This window comes from Lampris incognitus, unplaced genomic scaffold, assembly GCF_029633865.1.
Source record: "Lampris incognitus isolate fLamInc1 unplaced genomic scaffold, fLamInc1.hap2 scaffold_455, whole genome shotgun sequence".
NCBI classification, from domain to species: domain Eukaryota; kingdom Metazoa; phylum Chordata; class Actinopteri; order Lampriformes; family Lampridae; genus Lampris; species Lampris incognitus.
The window spans coordinates 1-20,812 of NW_026611414.1; the positions used below are offsets into that span (position 1 = coordinate 1).

At 41.3% G+C, this 20,812-nt stretch overlaps 1 protein-coding gene across 1 annotated transcript; it reads left to right on the forward strand.

Annotated features, from left to right (window-relative positions):
• Positions 1–42: 42 nt before the first annotated feature.
• Positions 43–19,968, forward strand: LOC130133676 (laminin subunit gamma-3-like; the record flags this gene model as incomplete). The annotated part of the gene is made up of 8 exons (XM_056302079.1): positions 43–177; positions 1,843–2,026; positions 5,965–6,108; positions 8,109–8,211; positions 15,855–16,057; positions 16,167–16,307; positions 16,594–16,693; positions 17,667–19,968. Coding segments are annotated over 8 exons (1,273 nt in total), but the record flags the coding sequence as incomplete, so codon positions are not given.
• Between the last annotated feature and the right edge of the window lie 844 nt (positions 19,969–20,812).

Consider the following 20,812-nt stretch of genomic DNA (forward strand, 5'->3'; position numbering starts at 1 on the left):
GCCCCCCCCTCTACTTTTCATCCTATGCCTCTCTGTCTTCAGTCACAGAGAAATAGAAGTCCAAATTGAGGCCATAGCTAGAGGAGCCGTGAGAGCCTCCAACCAGACCGTCATTCTCCTGATGGATCTACTACAGAACAACTCCACAGAGGGGTTCATCAAGAACTTAACCGAGCAGTGAGTCATAAGATGGATACACACACAAATAAACATTCAGGAAGAAAGACATCTCACATTTCTAAGAGGAACATTTCATTGTGATATCCCAGCTTGTGATAAGAGGTCCGGGATTGTTGTGCTCTGGCAATATATTTCTCTCAGAGTCTGTCTATCCCTGTATAACAGCACAAGGTCCCAGTCTTGATACTCGACATTTAGAATCCATTTGAGTTAAAAGAAATAAGACATTCAGCAACAGTGGGACAGCTTCCCCTACAATAAGCCTATTTCCTTTCTTGCACATGCTGCATGCTTGCTGAGTCTTCTAGCGTGAGATTGCTCTAAGGATTATCCTTAATGCTAGACAGAATGATGCAATAAAGCCCTCTGGTGGCCATGTTGGAAAAAGACAAAAATAAGTGAGGAGCAAGTTGAAGAGAACGCTGATCATCTTTGGTGATATATATATATATGTGTGTGTGTGTATTGCACTTCAAATATTTGCACCTCAAATAATATATTTCAGATATTTTGGTTTTTGAGCAAGTTACTGTCATTTATTGCACTAATAAAAAAATACAGTAGGCCCTCATTTAAAGGGGTCAACTAGGAAGCGTGAGAAATAAGGAGAATAGGCGTGTTGTGCCCTAGTTGATTATTTAATAGCTTAATATTCTAGTGCAACAGTGTTCTTTAAATCAAGTTAAATTCATTACGGCAAAGTAAATTATTTCTATCAAACTAAAGAATTTTTGATCACAGAACTCATCTCATTTTCATATACATTTTTGCCAAAGCCAATTTAATTGTTTTTGCACTCAAAATTAAAATGCATGAATTGCTCTGCTGCAGCCAAAATGACGGGTCTATAGCGCAGGGTGTGCAGGCTAGTATAAGTGATCAAAACACTGTTTGTTATTGCTATCTATCAATTTGTCATGCTTTCTTCTCACAATTTTTATCACCCGGAACCATCACTGTCTTGTTCTCAGATGTGTACTGCTGGCCACTGGCCTATAACAAGCGTCTGTCTCGATTTGTTTAGCTTGAAGCTATACCAAATAAAACATGTCCATTCATGTGAAAAATCTGTGAGCGTCTAATCAGACTGCACCATTCCACAAGATTATCTGTCACAAGTCGACTCCATACACTGAGCATCCCCTAACTAAACACAGACTTAAACCAGTACTGACAATCAGCCTAGATGGCTATCTATCTATCTAGTATCTATCTATCTATCTATCTATCTATCTAGTATCTATCTATCTATCTATCTATCTATCTATCTATCTATCTATCTATCTATCTATCTATCTATCTATCTATCTATCTATCTATCTATCTATCTGTCTGTCTGTCTGTCTGTCTGTCTGTCTGTCTGTCTGTCTGTCTGTCTGTCTGTCTGTCTGTCTGTCTATCTGTCTATCTATCTATCTATCTATCTATCTTTCTATTTTTCTATCTATCCATCTATCCATCTATCCATCTATCTATCTATCTATCTATCTATCTATCTATCTATCTATCTATCTATCTATCTATCTATCTATCTATCTATCTATCTATCTATCTATCTATCTATCTATCTATCTATCTGTCTATCTATCTATCTATCTATCTATCTATCTATCTATCTATCTATCTATCTATCTATCTATCATTTTTCTCTTTTATCCTCAGATTAGCAGAAATGCAGCAGGTGAAGAAAATCCTGACAATCCAGGTGAATGAGTCTCTAACCACCCAGCTGGCCCTGGAGGAGCAGTCTGTTGAGTCCCACATCACACTGACTAACATCACCTCATCCCTCCGTCAGCTGGCTGTGACAATTCCCCGCCAAACACTGGACTCTAACCAAACAGAGGTCAGCCGGACATCTTCAATAACCTACATGACATAAGTCAGTTTAGATGTGGATTGAATTATTGTTACATCACCTTATAAGGTCCTAGATAAATCATACAAGTTAACAAAGTTATCGCAGTATCACATAAAGGCTCACTTAAAAATGGAAAATATCACATTATTTTTAAGAGATTGAGTGTACACCTTATCGCAGACTGATTCATCAATTAAACATTTTGAAAAGAGAGGAATAATAATAATAATAACTTTGTCTATATAGCACTTTCTAAAACAATGTTACAATGTGCTTTACAAAGAAATAAAACAACAAAAATTAAGAATAAGACCAAATTAAAAAAGAACAAGACCAAATAAGTAAGAGTAAGAATAAAAACAGTAAAAATAAATGTAAAAAATCAAACATTTGTAAAAATAAAAGTTTTAAGACGAGATTTAAAAGAAGCTAAAGACTTTGTTAGTCTTAGTTTGACAGGAAGATAGTTCCATAGTGTGGGGTCTCCGACAGCAAAATCAAGATCACCATTTGTGACAAACCAAGACCTAGGAATAACCAGCAGGGCTCCATCTGTGGAACTAAATGGACGAGAGGGCACATACCAGGTCAGTAAATCAGAAATGTACAGTGCATCTGGAAAGTATTCACACCCCTTCACTTTCCCCACATTTTGTTATGTTACAGCCTTATTCCAAAATGGATTAAATTCCTTTTTTTTCTCATCAATCTACATACAATACCCCATAATGACAAGCGAAAAAGGTTTTGTAGAAATTTTTGCAAATTTATTAAAAATAAAAAACTGAAATATTGCATGTACATAAGTATTCACACCCTTTACTCAGTACTTGGTTGAGGCACCCTTGGCAGCGATTACAGCCTCAAGTCTTCTTGGGTATGAAGCTACAAGCCTGGCACACCTATATTTGGGGTATTTCTCCCATTCTTATCTGCAAATCCTCTCGAGCTCTGTAAGGTTAGATGGGGAGCGTCGCTCCACAGCTATTTTCAGGTCTTTCCAGAGATGTTCAATGGGGTTCAAGTCTGGGCTCTGGCTGGGCCCCTCAAGGACATTCACAGACTTGTTGTGTTGAAAGGTAAATCTTCTCCCCAGTCTGAGGTCCTGAGCGCTCTGGAGCAGGTTTTCATCAAGGATCTCTCTGTACTTTGCTCCATTCATCTTTCCCTCAATCCTTGCTAGTCTCCCAGTTCCTGCTGCTGAAGAACATCCCCACAGCATAATGCTGCCACCACTATGCTTCACTGTAGGGATGGTATTAGCAAGGTGATGAGGGGTGCCTGGTTTCCTCCAGTTTCATTTGGCATTCAGGCCAAAGAGTCCAATCTTGGTTTCATCAGACCAGAGAATCTTGTTTCTCATGGTCTGAGAGCCTTTATGTGCTTTCTGGCAAACTCCAAGCCGGCTGTCATGTGCCTTTTACTGAGCAGAGGGTTTCGTCTGGCCACTCTACCACAAAGGCCTGGTTGGTGGAGTGCTGCAGAGATGGTTGTCCTTCTGGAAGGTTCTCCCATCTCCACAGAGGAACGCTGGAGCTCTGTCAGAGTGACCATCGGGTTCTTGGTCACCTCCCTGACCAAGGCCCTTCTCCCCCGATTGCTCAGTTTGGCTGGGCGGCCAGCTCTAGGAAGAGTCCTGGTGGATCCAAACTTCTTCCATTTATGAATGATGGAGACCACTGTGCTCTTCGGGACCTTCAAAGCTGTAGAAATTTTTTTGTACCCTTCCCCAGATCTGTGCCTCGATACAATCCTGTCTCGGAGGTCCACAGACAATTCCTTTGGCTTCATTGCTTGGTTTCTGCTCTGACATGTACTGTCAACAGTGGGACCTTATATAGACAGGTGTGTGCCTTTCCAAATCATGTCCGATCAATTGAATTTACTAGAGGTGGACTCCAATCAAGATGTGGAAACATCTCAAGGATGATCAGTGGAAACAGGATGAACCTGAGCTCAATTTTGAGTGTCATAGCAAAGGGTGTGAATACTTATGTACATGCATTATTTCAGTTTTTCATTTTTAATAAATTTGCAAAAATTTTTACAAAACCTTTTTCACTTTGTCGTTATGGGGTATTGTGTGTAGATTGATGAGAAAAAAAAGGAATTTAATCCATTTTGGAATAAGGCTGTAACATAACAAAATGTGGGGAAAGTGAAGGGGTGTGAATACTTTCCGGATGCACTGTATGTAGGAGCAAGACCGGTTAAGGCCTTAAAAGTGAACAATCACATTTTAAAACCAATTCGAAATATAACAGGGAGCCAGTGTTGGAAGGCAAGCACAGGAGTGATATGGTCATGACTCTTTGTCCCGGTAATGAGCCGAGCAGCGGCGTTTTGTACCAGCTACAGACTGTGGAGGGAGCCCTTGCTATTGCAAGAGTAAAGTGCATTACAATAGTCAGGCCGAGAATAGATAAAAGCATGTACAACTTTTTGCAGATTGGCAATTGGTAAAAATGACCTAATTTTGGTGATTACATTGAGCTGGAGAAAGCATGACTGAACAATCAAGGTTGGCATCAAATATTACCCCAAGATTCCTAGCAGCCTGCTTAAGACTACCTGACAGACCACCAAGATTAGTAACAAAAGGGCTGATAGAATTTCCGGGACCGAACAGAATGCCCTCAGACTTATCATTATTATTTTTGAGAAAAATTTCAGACATCCAGGATTTAATGTCAGTGAGGCAAGTTGTGAGATTTGCTAGGGTGCTTGGATCTGTGGGTTTTAGTGGCATGTATAACTTAGTGTCGTCAGCATAAAATTTTAAAAATGGTAAAGGATATCGTAATTTTGAATGATCTAGCCAAGGGGCAGCATATATATATATATATATATATATATATATATATATATATATATATATATATATATATATAAAGAAAAGGGGGCCAAAAACACACTACCACTCAACTGAGCCACTGAGGAAGTAGTTACCCAGAACAGAAGAAAATCTGTTGGTGGGGTGAAAATCTGTTGGTTGGGTAAGAGCGTAGTAAACTAAGAGCCGTGTGTGTGAGTGGATACGAGCCCTTGATGCCAACCTAAGTCTCTAAGTGATGTAAGAAGATGTTGTTATCGACTGTGTCAAAGGCAGCACTTAAGTCTAAAAGTTAAAATCGAGCGGTCACCTCTGCCCTCAGTCAGCAGTAGGTCATTAGTGACTTTAAGTAGAGCTCTCTCGGTATTATGGAGCGCTCTAAAACAAGACTGGAAACTGTTGAAAGTGTTGTTAGTGTTCATAAAAGAAATCAATTGAGTTGAAGTTACTCTCTCCAGAGCCTTAAATAAAAAAGACAATTTGGGGAATTGTCTGTAATTACTTTAGGACAAAGATCTAAATTATGTTTCTTTAGCAATGGTTGAACAATGGCATGCCTAAAACTGCCTGGAAAAGAACCAGAGGCCAGAGAATTGTTAAGAATTTACAGAATAACAGGGCTAATAGTTGAAAATACCACCTTGGGCAGCTTAGTGGGGATAATGTCTAAGATGTGGGAGGAGGAGTTCATATTGGAGACTGTGCTCTCAAACACTTAAATTGTAGTTGGATGACACTGGGTAAAAGAGGCAGAATTGAAATGGAGAATGGAACAAATGCACGAGCCTGACTGGATTTGGGACCTAATATTCTCCACCTTCTTTTCAAAATGAGTGAGAGATTTTTTTGGACAGCTCAACATCTGGTTCACAAAAAAATAAGTTTAGTAGACACTACTTACTCTGATAAGAATTTCAAGGCGTACATGATCTATTTCACAACAGTTATGTATATAAAAAACATTATTAGTCTTTTGGAGGCTGAAAACGTTGAATGTTTTCTAATGCTCACAAAAAAGGTACTTTATGTTAACCATAAGAGCAAAAATTTATATATTAATATTATGCCATCACCTCTCGATTTGAAACAGGATGCAGACTTAGTAAACAAGACAACAGATCTGGCTCTGCATGTCCAAACCAAAGAGGAGCTTATCAGCAAAATCAGAGAGGAGATGGAGCCTCTTATGCAGTCAGCCACCAAGAACCTGGAGAGAGTGGATCAAATACATGAGGTGATTACATTTATTAGAGCATCTGGTTTTACTGTCTACCTGAATATATATATATATGTATATATACACTACCGTTCAAAAGTTTGGGATCACCCAAACAATTTTGTGTTTTCCATGAAAAGTCACACTTATTCACCACCATATGTTGTGAAATGAATAGAAAATAGAGTCAAGACATTGACAAGGTTAGAAATAATGATTTGTATTTGAAATAAGATTTTTTTTACATCAAACTTTGCTTTCGTCAAAGAATCCTCCATTTGCAGCAATTAAGCATTGCAGACCTTTGGCATTCTAGCTGTTAATTTGTTGAGGTAATCTGGAGAAATTGCACCCCACGCTTCCAGAAGCAGCTCCCACAAGTTGGATTGGTAGGATGGGCACTTCTTTGAGCAGATTGAGTTTCTGGAGCATCACATTTGTGGGGTCAATTAAACGCTCAAAATGGCCAGAAAAAGAGAACTTTCATCTGAAACTCGACAGTCTATTCTTGTTCTTAGAAATGAAGGCTATTCCATGCGAGAAATTGCTAAGAAATTGAAGATTTCCTACACCGGTGTGTACTACTCCCTTCAGAGGACAGCACAAACAGGCTCTAACCAGAGTAGAAAAAGAAGTGGGAGGCCGCGTTGCACAACTGAGCAAGAAGATAAGTACATTAGAGTCTCTAGTTTGAGAAACAGACGCCTCACAGGTCTCCAACTGGCATCTTCATTAAATAGTACCCGCAAAACACCAGTGTCAACATCTACAGTGAAGAGGCGGCTGCGGGATTCTGGGCTTCAGGGCAGAGTGGCAAAGAAAAAGCCATATCTGAGACTGACCAATAAAAGAAAAAGATTAAGATGGGCAAAAGAACACAGACATTGGACAGAGGAAGACTGGAAAAAAGTGTTGTGGACGGATGAATCCAAGTTTGAGGTGTTTGGATCACAAAGAAGAACGTTTGTGAGACGCAGAACAAATGAAAAGATGCTGGAAGAATGCCTGACGCCATCTGTTAAGCATGGTGGAGGTAATGTGATGGTCTGGGGTTGCTTTGGTGCTGGTAAGGTGGGAGATTTGTACAGGGTAAAAGGGATTCTGAATAAGGAAGGCTATCACTCCATTTTGCAACGCCATGCCATACCCAGTGGACAGCGCTTGATTGGAGCCAATTTCATCCTACAACAGGACAATGACCCTAAACACACCTCCAAATTGTGCAAGAACTATTTAGAGCAGAAGCAGGCAGCTGGTATTCTATGGAGTGGCCAGCGCAGTCACCAGATCTGAACCCCATTGAGCTGTTGTGGGAGCAGCTTGACCGTATGGTACGCAAGAAGTGCCCATCCAACCAATCCAACTTGTGGGAGCTGCTTCTGGAAGCGTGGGGTGCAATTTCTCCAGATTACCTCAACAAATTAACAGCTAGAATGCCAAAGGTCTGCAATGCTGTAATTGCTGCAAATGGAGGATTCTTTGACGAAAGCAAAGTTTGATGTAAAAAAAATCTTATTTCAAATACAAATCATTATTTCTAACCTTGTCAATGTCTTGACTCTATTTTCTATTCATTTCACAACATATGGTGGTGAATAAGTGTGACTTTTCATGGAAAACACAAAATTGTTTGGGTGATCCCAAACTTTTGAACGGTAGTGTATATATACTTTCTTGGAAACACTCTATTACCAGATATGCATATACACTTTTAGTCTGCCTTCTTTAAGATGTCACATTCTGTCGCTTGTGTATATAAAGTGAGCGTTACACCAAGTTATATTTCTTGCAGATGCAACTTTATTTGGTGATCACTGAAGACTAATAGTAGTATTATAGTCAGAAAGGACAGGCTCTTATATGCACTTAATATGACAGCAGTTTACTTGATATGAATCTCTCTATAGTATGAATCTTTGTATATGAATAAGTATGAACAAGACCTCAGGAGCAACAATTCATGTTACATAAGGGCTCAAAGACTCATACATAGTCACTCCCCATTTTTTTCTCTAAAGCTGAAAGCTCATGCTCAGGAAGCAATGGCAATGGCCTTGTCATCTGTGGTGACAGCAAAAGAAGTGGAGTCAGAAGTCATCAGCCTGCACAGAGAGCTTGAAGGTGACTCTCTCTCTCTCTCTCTCTCTCTCTCTCTCTCTCTCTCTCTCTCTCTCTCTCTCTCTCTCTCAGAGTAGCAGCGTGTTGCTTCAGTGTGAGTGAGTTTCTAAAATGTGAACTTTTTTCTATCTGACTTGTCGTTTTCGTGTGCTTTTTGTTGTTTGTTGTCTTTAGTTAGGTTTTTGGTGGTAGTGTTAAGTGCAGTTATTTTCTTTAGTTTAGTAGCTGTGCTACCACCCAGTGGGGCAGTATGCCTGCTGTGGGTGGCAGAGGAATTGCGTTTGAAAATTTGACATGCCAACATGCTTGGCAGTAGGGGAACATGTGGGCTATGGAAGCATACAATCTGCATCCAGAATAAACAGTGCTGTTGTTATTTACCTTGATCGTATTGATAAAGTCAACCAGGCTATGGAAAGTGGTGTGGTGATTAAGGACATGTTTACTCCCGTTCTACCGCTGGTTAAGCCAGCCAATTGAATCACCATTCCTAATGCTCCCCTGTTCATGAGAAATGCGACTTTGGAGAAGGAGCTTGCAAGATACGGACAGCTAGTGTCCCTAATAAAAATGGCATCTTCGGGTTGCAAGTCTCCTCTCTTGAAACACGTTGTGTCCCATAGGAGACTAGGTTTTATGATTTCGAAAAATAATGCGGAGGATTTGGCTCTAATAATAATAATAATAAATAAATAAATCTTATATAGCGCTTTTCTAACACTCAAAGTCGCTTTACAATAAACACGGTGAAACAAGACAACAGATAAACATAGCACAAACATACAGGGATGGATAGGAAGGGGGGGCTACAAGAGGGAGTAGCGGCAGCCACACACGACGCCAGCAGTACTCTCCGATTTAAACATATACAAAAGGGCAAGAAAAACAAAAAACAACAGCACTGTAGACGTTGATTTTCTGTAGGGGTTTACTCCCGTAGGTTATTCCTCTCCTGAGGTGTCCACTAGGCAGTGGAACTATTTAACCCATAGCTGGGGGCTGGTTTGTGGGCATCAGGGAATATCCACACACCGGTGGGCCTGCGTACCACATGTCTAGGGGCCAGACCTCCTCCGAGTCCCTTGTAGTTCAGCCAGGGTCCAAGGTGTACCCAGTTACCGTGTGTCGCCACGAGGAGGCACTACATAGGGCTTGCTGTTGGAGAGGCTATGTACTGGCAGGGAGAGACTTATGTGCTTGGCTCTCCTGTTCGCATTTCTGCTAGCCAGCGGTGAAGGTTGAGAGTGACACGTGACAGGCACAGAACACTACACCAACACACTAGATGCTTCACAACAACCTTTAGCACTCTAGGCTCTAGCACTTAAATTCAGGATTGATTACATTGTTTTCGTTACATCTAGTATGATTAGATATTTTGTGTGTGAGTCAGAGGGGCATTTAATAAGGTCTTGTCTCAAAAAGAGTGAGGGAAGATCTGATCCCAAGGGCCGCCACCTTCCCCCGATGCCACCATGAGCGGCACATCTCTGGCTGGGGACGGCGCTGCTGAGTCGGCACAGGGCAGACAAGAGGAGGGAGTGAGGACAGGAGGAAATGATTAGGTTTTGAAACATAAAGAGACTGAGGCTGAAAAAGATGAGGAAAACGGACAGACTGAGCAGGTAGGGAGGGTGGTGTGCAGGATGAGCAGTTCAAAAAAGGTTATCACAATGAGAAGGTAAGAGAATTTGAGCAGGTAGAAGTCAGTGGCCAGGATGAGCAGGTAGGGGCGGATGAACAGAATAAAAGAAAGAAAGAAAACAGTGAGAAAAGGGAGTGTACTTACTTGGCTGGGCGAGATATTATAGTGGACTCAATAGGCAAATAGAGCAGACTGTGATTACAGTGGCAGAGTCTGTATTTGAGGAAGGGGAAGATATACTGATGGATGATGAAATGACAAAAAAGTCTATTAAAAGGAAGCCCACAAAAGGAAAAAGCTTCTCTCCTCTTTACCTGAGGAGAACACAGAAGGAAGTGACTGTGAATTAAGTTCCACTCCACACACACAAGTCAGATACAGAAGGGGGCCATGCTTTCCTGAAAATAAGGAAGTTTTTACAGGTTACCAAGGGTTTGAGGGCAGTCAAGGTAGAACATTTATTTCCAGACTTACAGCTTTTTATTGACCAAGTTAGATATTTTATGAAAAACACAGGAGATTTGGAGGAAAACACATTCACTGAACAGGAAATCTTTAGGCTGAAACAACTTGTACAGAAAGTAAAAATGCAACACCTTGTTGATGATTAAGACAAGTTTAGTTGGTTTTATCTTTTTGGTTAGTGTAAGCCTGGTTTTCGCACAGCTAAGCGTCATTCTCCTCGTGTAACATAAAACTACTACTACTACTCTTGGCTGCTCCCGTTAGGGGTCACCACAGTTTCTTCCTGTCTTCCTGTCTTCTGCATCTTCCTCTGTCACACCAGCCACCTGCATGTCTCCCCTCACCACATCCATAAACCTCCTCTTTGGCCTTCCTCTTGTCCTCTTCCCTGGCAGCTCCATATTCCGCATCCTTCTCCCAATATACCCAGCATCTCTCCTCCACACATGTCCAAGCCATCTCAATCTTGTCTCTCTTGCTTTGTCTCCAAACCGTCCAACTTGTGTAACATAAAACTAAGCACTTTAAATCTGAAAGGAGCAAGAGATGACATGAAAAGAGCTGCTGTGTTTAAACTGGTTGATTTTAAGAAAATATATGTTTGGTTATACAATAGCCATATAGCACCCTAGATAGTGAAATTGAATGGAAGAGGGAATGGACTGTAAAAATGATTCTCAGTCATAAATCAAATACTAGTGGTAGGGTTGGAATTTTTTTTTCCAAAAGATTTTATGCCAAGTTCCCTCGAAGTAGAGGAAGTAGTCAAGGGCCAACTACTGAAAGTAAAAACACAATTTGAAAACATAAAAAATAGTTTTTATAAATGTTTATGTTCCAATCCTTGGCCCTGAAAGACTAGTTTTTATGGTGTGTTATTTCATGTTTTTAGTAAATGTGACAGTGAGGAATATTTATTTATTTGAGGGGATTTTAACTGTACAGAAAATTGCAAGCTGGACAGAAATATCAGAAACCACATCCTGCATCTCTTAGTCATCTCACACGTTTGATTAAATCATGTGAACTAAAAGACGTTTGGAGAGCTTTTTATGGAAACCAGAGGCAATATACATGGACACATTCAAAAGATAATGTGCTGTCCATGGCACAGCTTTATCAGTTTTATTGTTTTAAACATCATTTTAATGTGTTTAAACAATGTAACATAATGCCAGTTGGTTTCTCTGATCATTCACTTGTACAGTGTTCAGTATTTATAAGGAGTGTTAAAACAAATAGTACTTTCTGGCATTTTAATACAGGCCTTTTACATGATAACCATTTTAGAGATGCTTTTAAGTTTTTCTGGGATCAATACAGAAACAGAAGGTCTGATTTTAGTGCTTTACAGCAATGGTGGCACATTAGCAAGTGCAAGATAAAGCAATGTCACCAGAGACATAGCCAGATCTATGAGAGATCTAGAGATTGAAATGATGGAACTACAGAATTTAGCAGATTCCACAGGAGATCGAGGCCGTGTAGAGGCTCTCAAATCCAAAAAGTCTGCTTTGGCTAACCTGCTGATTATTACAGAACAGAGGCCACTGGTCCGCTTACGCTTTCTGAATGTCACACATATGAATGCTGCTTCTCACTCTTTCTTTAGTCTAGAGCACAAGAATGGGCAGAGAAAGACCATCCACTTTCTACATGCTAACACCAATGTGCAGCTTTCAGTTTTCTGAGATGCTGAAATATGCAGCAGGGTTTTACAGTGATCGCTATACGAGTGAATTCAAACAGGATGTGCTGGGAGCTGAATCTTTCTATGATGGCCTCAAAAAGGAAGGAAACACTCAATACAGAGCTTGAGGCACAGCTGTCCCCTGACGAACTCCATGATGCCCTGCAAAGTCTGGAGAGTGACAAGGCACCCGGCATAGATGGTTTACCTGTTAACTTCTAAAAGTTTTTGCTCGGTACTCGGAGAGGATTTGTTGACTGTTCTGAGGAACAATGCAACTGAGGGGCGGTTGCCTCAGAGCTTCAGGAGGGCTGTCAGGACCGAAAAAAAAAGGGATTTGCAAGACATTAAGAATTGGCAGCTGGTTCTCTGCTCTGCACTGATACCAAGATCTTAAGGTGTTAGCAAATTGATGAAGGAGGTTATCCATGTTACCAGACTTACTGTGTGCCCGACAGGCTAATCACTGACAATATTACTTTAATTAGGGATGTTTTCAACATCTCTAGTTCACTGGGAGTTGAAACTGGTCTTATTTCCATAGATCAGGAAAAGGCTTTTGACCGAGTTCAACACCAGCACTTATGGCAAACTATGAAAGCTTTCGGTTTCAGCCCAGGTTTTATAGCAAGATCAAGGTTTTGTACAGTGACATTGAGTGTACTTAAAATTAAGAGTAGTTTCAGTGCTCCTTTTAAGGTACAAAGTGGAATTAGGTAGGGATGTTCTTTGTCTGGAATGTTGTATTCTCTGGCCATTGAGCCCCTGCTGCATAAATTGAGGTGTGAGTCGCCCGGAGTCACTTTTGGTTGCAACACAACTTTTAAACTCTCTGCCTATGCAGATGATGTAGCTATTTTTGTAAAGGACCAAAGAGATATTGATGTTTTAGCAAAAAAAATGCTAACTAGTTAGGTCAAGTTATCATCAGCTAGAGTAACCTGGGGAAAAGTGAGGCGCTGATGGTAGGAGAGGGGCTGAATGGTAAGCTCATGTTACCTGGGGGGGTTGACATGGAAAACGGGAGGGATGAAATATCTGGTAGTGTTTTTGGGAATGAATAATTTTATTTATTTTTTTTTTGTTTTGTTTTTGTGTGTTTTTTTTTATAATCAGGGAAATGTTTTAGAAAAAGTAGAAGGGTGTCTTAAGAAGTGGAAATTGATTTAACCACAAATGTCATATAGGGGTATTCGTGGCAATTATTTAATTCCACACTGACATTAAATGAGGAGTGAGACAAAAATCTCTTGCAGTATTGTCACACTTATTTGTTCATGAACAGATGTACAAGCCTAGATACTTAAGTGTGCGCCAATCAGTACAATAGTCTCTCTTATAGGGTAGCTGTCTGTTCTTCCCCTCCTTATCTCATGTCTTCCAGCTCACATCCCACCAAGGCCATTTCTCCAATTACTGTGTGCAGACTTGCTACACTCAGTGAGTTTTTCATACATTCCTCTGCTATCAACTAACAGTTAACAATAGACCTTTATTTGTTCACATGGAGAAGACACTTTATAAGACTACGTATGTTCTGTTACACATCACCTTTAAGCATTTATCTAAACAATTTAAAATAAAGTTAAACATGGTATATGTCATACATGGTCAAAGATTGAAAGTAAGCAAACATCATTTATGAATTGCTCTCACAGGGTCGCACGTTAGTAATCAAAAACCTGGTGTCATCAACTCTATGGCATTGGTTAACATGCATTGATCCTCCAACCCACCTCCTGACCAAGATTCAGGCTGTGCTGGTGAACTTTTTTCTAAGACAAATAGCACTTGATTTCTCAGAGTGCGCTGTACCTTCCTAAGGATGAAGGGGCTAAAGGACTGATCCATGTGGCCAACAGGGTTGCAGCCTTCCATCTACAGTTCATTCAGAGATTGCTCACTGGGTCTAGAGACTTATTGTAAAGACCAGGAGCATGTGTAATGCTGTAAGTATTTGTAGTTTGTAACAAGATACTTTTTGATGTATTTATACCCATCTCTGGTTGTGCTACAATAAGGGGCTTGCTTGACTCCCAGTTACTATTTAGTGTGGACAGTGATGCTCTTGGCTTCTTAGTATGTGCATACTAATGCTCATCAAACCACATAACCTAATTATTGCCTTCAAAATAAATTTGTTTTTAATTGAGTTGTTACAGATGGCAGAATTTAGACCTTATTTTCTTGGAAGTACCTTGGCTTTTATTTTCTGTAAAGATTAAGTCAGACCATACAGATCATATTTAGGAATTAGAAAAATGTATTTTGAATTACAAAAAGTAACAGTTGTGCTGTTGAAGTGAAAAAAAAATCAAATACTTCGTCAAAGTAGTGAACAAAAGAATATTAAGCTTTTTATTTTTAAGAATTTTCCCTTAATGACCACTGTTGTGATGCCTGTCACTCAATGTGTTGTGCCTCAAAAAAAAAATCCTTGGCATTCACTGTCACTTTCCATTTATTTTGTGCCAAGAACGATAATTTCATTGTATTTTACACATGACAATAAAGCTGAACTTGAATTTGAACCATGGGCAATTTTCAGCAATATTTGGAATACTTCCACGTTATTCCAGCAGGTCTCAATTGCATTTATTAAGAAATACCCCAATATCCTCAGAGTTGATTCAGTGTCAAATGTTTAAAATGTAGTTATGTGTTCAGATAAGTCTTTACGTGCACATTACTGTTTTCCATCATAGGCACTACACGATATAGTGATGAGGAGTCCAGACTTAAAACTGCTCATACCATCTTACTGAGCTCTGTCCGGCATGTGTCTAGCCAGCCACAGATTCCCCTCTGCAGTGTTACTAACTCTACACCCCCCCCCCCCCCCGTGATTTAAGTTCCTTTCAAAACTTTAAAGTGTCTGATTATTATAAATACTCATAATGATATATACCATATCAACTTTTTTTTAAGTATGATTTTGATACTCTTTGATTGTGAGGCTTTATTTGTGCTACACAGCCAGAATGTCAACTTGACTTTATGATATATTTTGTCTCTATGTAAATATGTATAATTTCCCTTTACATGTGGTTGAAAGTGTATACCTAAAACATTGTCTTTCATTAAACATTTTGTTAGGGGGGTGGCCTGACTCAGGTAGAGCAGGTCGTCTAGTGATTGGAGGGTGGCTGGTTTGATCCCCGGCTTCTCCAGAGATTGTGTCGAAGTGTCCCTGAGCAAGACACTGAACCCCTAACTGCTCCTGATGAGCAGGTTGGCACCTTGCATGGTAGCCTCCACCATCAGTGTATGAATGTGTGTGTGAATGGGTGAACGTGAGGCATATGTTCTAAAGCACTTTGAGTAGCCGGTAGACTAGAAAAGTGCTTTATAAATGCAGTCCATTTACCATTTTACATGATTTCCCATTCCCATTATTCTTTCAGTTCTACGATTATACCTACAGCTAGTATAGAGAAGTCATTCCTACAAGTTGAACCAGGAAGTAGCTCAGCAATGTGACCGGCTATTGACAGAATTGGACATATTGGTCAATGGATTTCAGCCTGTGCTTTCATTTTCAATTCCAGATATGTGATTTAAATGATTGTGTTAAACTGGGGATGGTGCAATGTACTCAAGGACCATTCATTCTCACTTTCATATCCAAAAGAAGTCAGAAGTTACATTGGAATTGTTGGAACATGTCTGACGCTCAGGTTCAGTCGCCCTGTTAGACACTATTGCAAAGCTGTGTCTAGTGATGTTCCTGTGTCCAAGGTTTCCACAATGAAGCAGAAAATAAGACACAGGTTGCAAAAAAAAATAGAATAACCAATAACCCTCCAACAATTGTTGTGTCCCTCTAAATCTGACATACTGTTTTAGGCATGCAGAGGGAGTGGCCCCGTCGTGAGGCTCAGACCAAGATCGCAGTGAAGAAGGAGAGGCCCCTGGGGGAAAAGGTTCTGGCAGATGTCAGGAAGAAGGTGAAACAAATGGAGAAGATGCTGAAACCTGCTCTCGAGAACACCAGCCTCTCCAGCACCACCGCCAAAGAGGCAGAGGACACTGCGCATGCGGTGGCAAAGGTACATGTGTCTGTTTATATCTGTTTTCCACAGCAGGGCTAACCTCACTGCCCGTCAAGATTAGGAACTTTTTTTCAACTTCCTCTGACTTCCATGTGTTTGTGTACAGGAATCCAAGGCCACCCTGACCCAGGCTAAACTCACTAGGACTGCATCTTCCCAGCTGAGCTCCCACACAGACGTAGCTCTGAAACAATTGGCTATGCAGGAAAATCTAACTGCTAATGCTCACTCCAAACTCCCCTCGAAGGTAAAAATTCAGAATCAGAATCCGTATTTTGGTCATGTAGGTTTACACACACATGGAATTTTCCGGTTTCGTGGCTCTCTCAGTGTACTTAACATAGAATAACAACACTACAACACAACAATCTTCAGATATATACACAAGGATTAACTTGTTATTGACTTGGGGTGATTCAGCTATTCATATGATCAGACATAAAGAAGCCGTGTATGTTGATTTCCAGTCACTGTATCACAGCTTGATGAACATTAGTGAAAAACAATGTAACAGACTGCCTGTTCATTTTAAGCCTGAAGTTACCTTGTCAAGTGTGACGGAGGACATCAAAGCAGCCAAGCTGGAGATAGAAGTGTATTCTCTCACCCTGAATGAGCTCATCACTAAGATTGGTGAGTCTATTCAAACTCTCATTTAATAATCTTTTTTTGTTGTTTTTTCCCCTCTGCAGTATTTCATTCTAGTGTATTATAATTTTATATCTTTGAAATTCATAAAATGTTGATAGTCATGAAATAGAGATGTTCAATCATGGAAATATTTATCTGATTTTTTTTTTTAGACCCATGGTAATATTTTAGCATTAAAAGACAAAATATCCTAACATATACTTTGGCTTGAATGTAGGTGTGTTAGAATTATTAAATACAGGCATCCAGGTAGCGTGGCGGTCTATTCCGTTGCCTATCAACACGGGGCTCGCCGGATCGAATCCCTGTGTTACCTCCGGCTTGGTCGGGCGCCCCTACAGACACAATTGGCTGTGTCTGCGGGTGGGAAGCCGGATGTGGGTTTGTGTCCTCCTCAGGTTGATCGGGGTGCCTGTTTGGTGGGAGGGGGAGCTGGGGGGGAATAGCGTGATCCTCCCACGCGCTACACCCCCCTGACGAAACTCTTCACTGTTAGATGAAAAGAAGCGGCTGGCGACTCCACATGTATTGGAGGAGGCAGACTAGGATGGCTAGGAAGAGGGGGCTGATTGGTCAAGCACAATGTGGGAGAAAAATGGGAAAATTTGAAATAAAAATGATTAAATAGTATTAACTGATTTTGCACATTCAATAAAAAGTGTTGGACGATTTCTATCAGAGAATGGTGAGCATGCAGATCGGAGAACTGGATGACCATGCTCACCTGATCGTTGCCACTGTATTGTTTATAAGGGTGGGGGTACCTGCATGAGTTGAGACTGAAGAGGTCACTGAGTTGAGTGATGAAACGTTTCTCTCAATAAACATGTCCAGATGAACTGATCCAACTTTCTGTGTATCTCTCAGTCCATTTGAGTGCTGATATGAGTCCAAATTTGAAAACCAACAATATCTTTCTCTGCTTTTTTTTTTTCCTCTTGTGTCTATAAACCAGATAGAAAAGTACCACTGGAGCACTTTAACCGCGTCCTGAATGAGACAGCTCGGCGCCTCAGCATGCTCCGCGGGAGTGTGGAGAGCCCGGCGCTGGGCTGGAAGATCGAGAAGTTGCGCTCGGCGGCAAAGGAGCAGGAGAATCGAATGTTTCTCCTTGAAAAGGACTTACAGGAGATCAGAGACGAGAGAGACAGTCTGAAGGACATTAGCCTAACCCTGCCTCGCTCCTGCCCCCAGGCTACCGGGACAGGCAAAGGATAAGAAAAGATGTGGGGCTAAAGCCATTGGAAGAACAGCTCAGCATCACACAGAGAAAGAGAGAGTTGTATTAGTAACTGGGAAGATTCCAGCAGTAACATGGACATTGGGTATTATTTTCCAGCCCTCTAGAAAAGGCAGTGAGGTCCCCTCTAAATCTTTACAGTGTTGGGCCTCTTTCTGTCTTTTGCCCCAAGATGCATTTACCATTTATTTTTACACACATTGCGTACGCACACACACACGCACACACACACACATACACACACACACATACACACACTCAACAACTCTTATACTCTCCTCCCCACGAATTACTTCCTCTTCCTTCACCCACTGTGATTTTTTTTTCATTCATTTCATTCTCACCTCTCTTTTCTCCTACAACATGAGAAGTTTAATTAAACGGTGAATAACAACAAGCCATTCTGAACCGCCGGAGTGCTCTGTCAGGTTTAAAATAATGCTGGTTTTCCTCGGTAAGGGTAGAAGGTAGTCTGAGTGCTTCTCCAGACTGACACGTTCATTTACACTTGAGCTCTTTTTCATCAGCCCGCCTTAATTAACAATTAGTCCTTTTGGCCTCAGTGGGGTTCAGATCAGGCTTCAAAAGCACACAGCTTCTGTAAGAGACTCTCGATGTCCCCGCTTCTTCTTCCTCCCCTTTCATTTTGCTCTGCCACACTGTAAAAAATAATCGGCTGGTTTAATTTAAAAAAGTAAGGCGACCTAATACAAGCCCTTTCCTGGGTAATCTCAGCTAGAGTGTGCAAAACTCAAATGATCAATGATCACCTCTCCATAAAATGGGGGCTACCTCCGATGAGTGAGTGTGTGCGCACACACACACACATTCATCGAATTTGTCTGTCTTTAATGTGGCTCTTAGGTAGCCCCCATGTTAGCCTGAAGAGGAAACACCGATGGCAGTCTGACAGGATGCAGAAGTGCGGCAGGCTAAGCTAACTGCTAGCCCATGCAGACCGGCAGTTCCTAAAACACCGAGGGCAGTCTGGTGGCAGCCTCGCCTAGCGTTGACTTTGTTTTTGACGTCGTCATGTGGAGTAAGGGGAGGTGTGTCGAAGGTGTCGGACTGGGAGAGCTGGCTTTGGATCGGCTGGGGGAGCCTGGTCTGCTGTGTCCGGTGGGCCCAGGGACTATGGCCCTACCCTGATCTGCGCCCGAGGAGGAAATACTGAGGGTGGTCTGACAGGTGGGGCAGGCTAAGCTAACTGCTAGCCTGTGTTTTGTCATTTTGTTTGTTGTTTTTTTTTATAATTGGATATATGTGTTCTTGTAGTTGGATGTGTGTTTTTGTCTCTGTGTTTCACTGCTGTGGGCAGGGGGAAACGATATTTCGTTTCATTTCATGTGCGCAGGTGCATGGAATGAAATGTAGAATGTTCCTGGTTCCTGATTATGGAGAAGTGATCACTGATCATTTGAGTTTTGCACATTCTAGTTGTGATTTCTCAGAAAAAGGCTTGTAATACGTTGCCTTTTTTACTTTTAATTGCTTTTTACTTTTTTTTTAGAGTTAAAACAGCAGATTATGTTGTACAGTGTATATCATTGTATCATAATCCAACATGAAAAGTGAAATGAGTGGAAATGACCATTGTCTTTGGTTGTTGTGGGCTGCACTTCCTGGCTATGGTCGGTCAGTTAGAGACAATAAGATCTCTTAAGGTAGTCTCATAGTTAATATTATGTTGAATGAGCTCTTGAACTGGCTGTGCCAAACTTGTGTGCAACATACAATGTTCAGTGTTCATAGTGGCACATAAGAACGAGGCTGTGATATAACATCAGAGTTAGACATAAGGGGGAGGAAGTGGACGGCATCTGACATTTATGATTTCAGCATTTTCTTTTTACATTCTCTTAAGGCAACAAGGTAGATCTGATTACGCGTTTCTGGGCAAGCCCCGTCCTCGCTTGCCTTTCAGTTATCAACCTCACAGTGATAGAAACACACTCCCACATGCTGGTTTTAAAAGTCAGACATTGATTTGTGGTGCCTTTTGAAAATAAAGCACTTCCAAACATTTTAATTCAGTCTTCTTCTTTTGACTACTGGACAACCAGTGAGACATGCATATATATATATATATATATATATATATATATATATATATATATATGTGTGTGTGTGTGTGTTGACTGAGAGTATAACACCCCTGAAAGGTTAAAAGAGACAAGGTAGGGGTGTGGGGGCAGCGTAGTGGTCTATTCCGTTGCCTACCAACACGGGGATCTCCGGTTCGAATCCCCATATTGAATCTGGCTTGGTTGGGTGTCCCTACAGACACAATTGGCTGTATCTGCGGGTGGGAAGCCGGGTGTGTGTCCTGGTCGCTGCACTAGTGCCTCCTCTGGTCGGGCGTGGTGCTTGTTCAGGGGGGAGGGGGAACTGGGGGGAATTGCGTGGTCCTCCCATGTGCTACATCCCCATGTGAAACTCCTCACTGTCAACTGCAGTTCGTCTTGCCATGCCTCGGTCAGGGGAACAGACAGGAGTATTAACCCTACACAGTAAAAGCCTGAGTGTTAATTTAACTTCCTGAGTGTTAATTTAACTCTGAGAGTGTACAAATGGACCCCAAAGGATCTATTTGTACACTCTCAGAGTTAAATTAACACTCAGGCTTTCACTGTGTAACTTGCATGTCTTTTTGATGGTGGGGGAAACCGCAGCACCCGGAGAAAACCCACCACAGACACGGGGAGAACACGCAAACTCCACACAGAGGATGACCTGGAATGACCCCTAAGGTTGGACAACCCCAGGGTTCGAACCCAGGACCTTCTTGCTGTGAGGCGACAGCGCTAACCACTGCGCCACCGTGGCGCCTGGCAGTCTGCAGCGTCTGCAGCCCTCCCCGG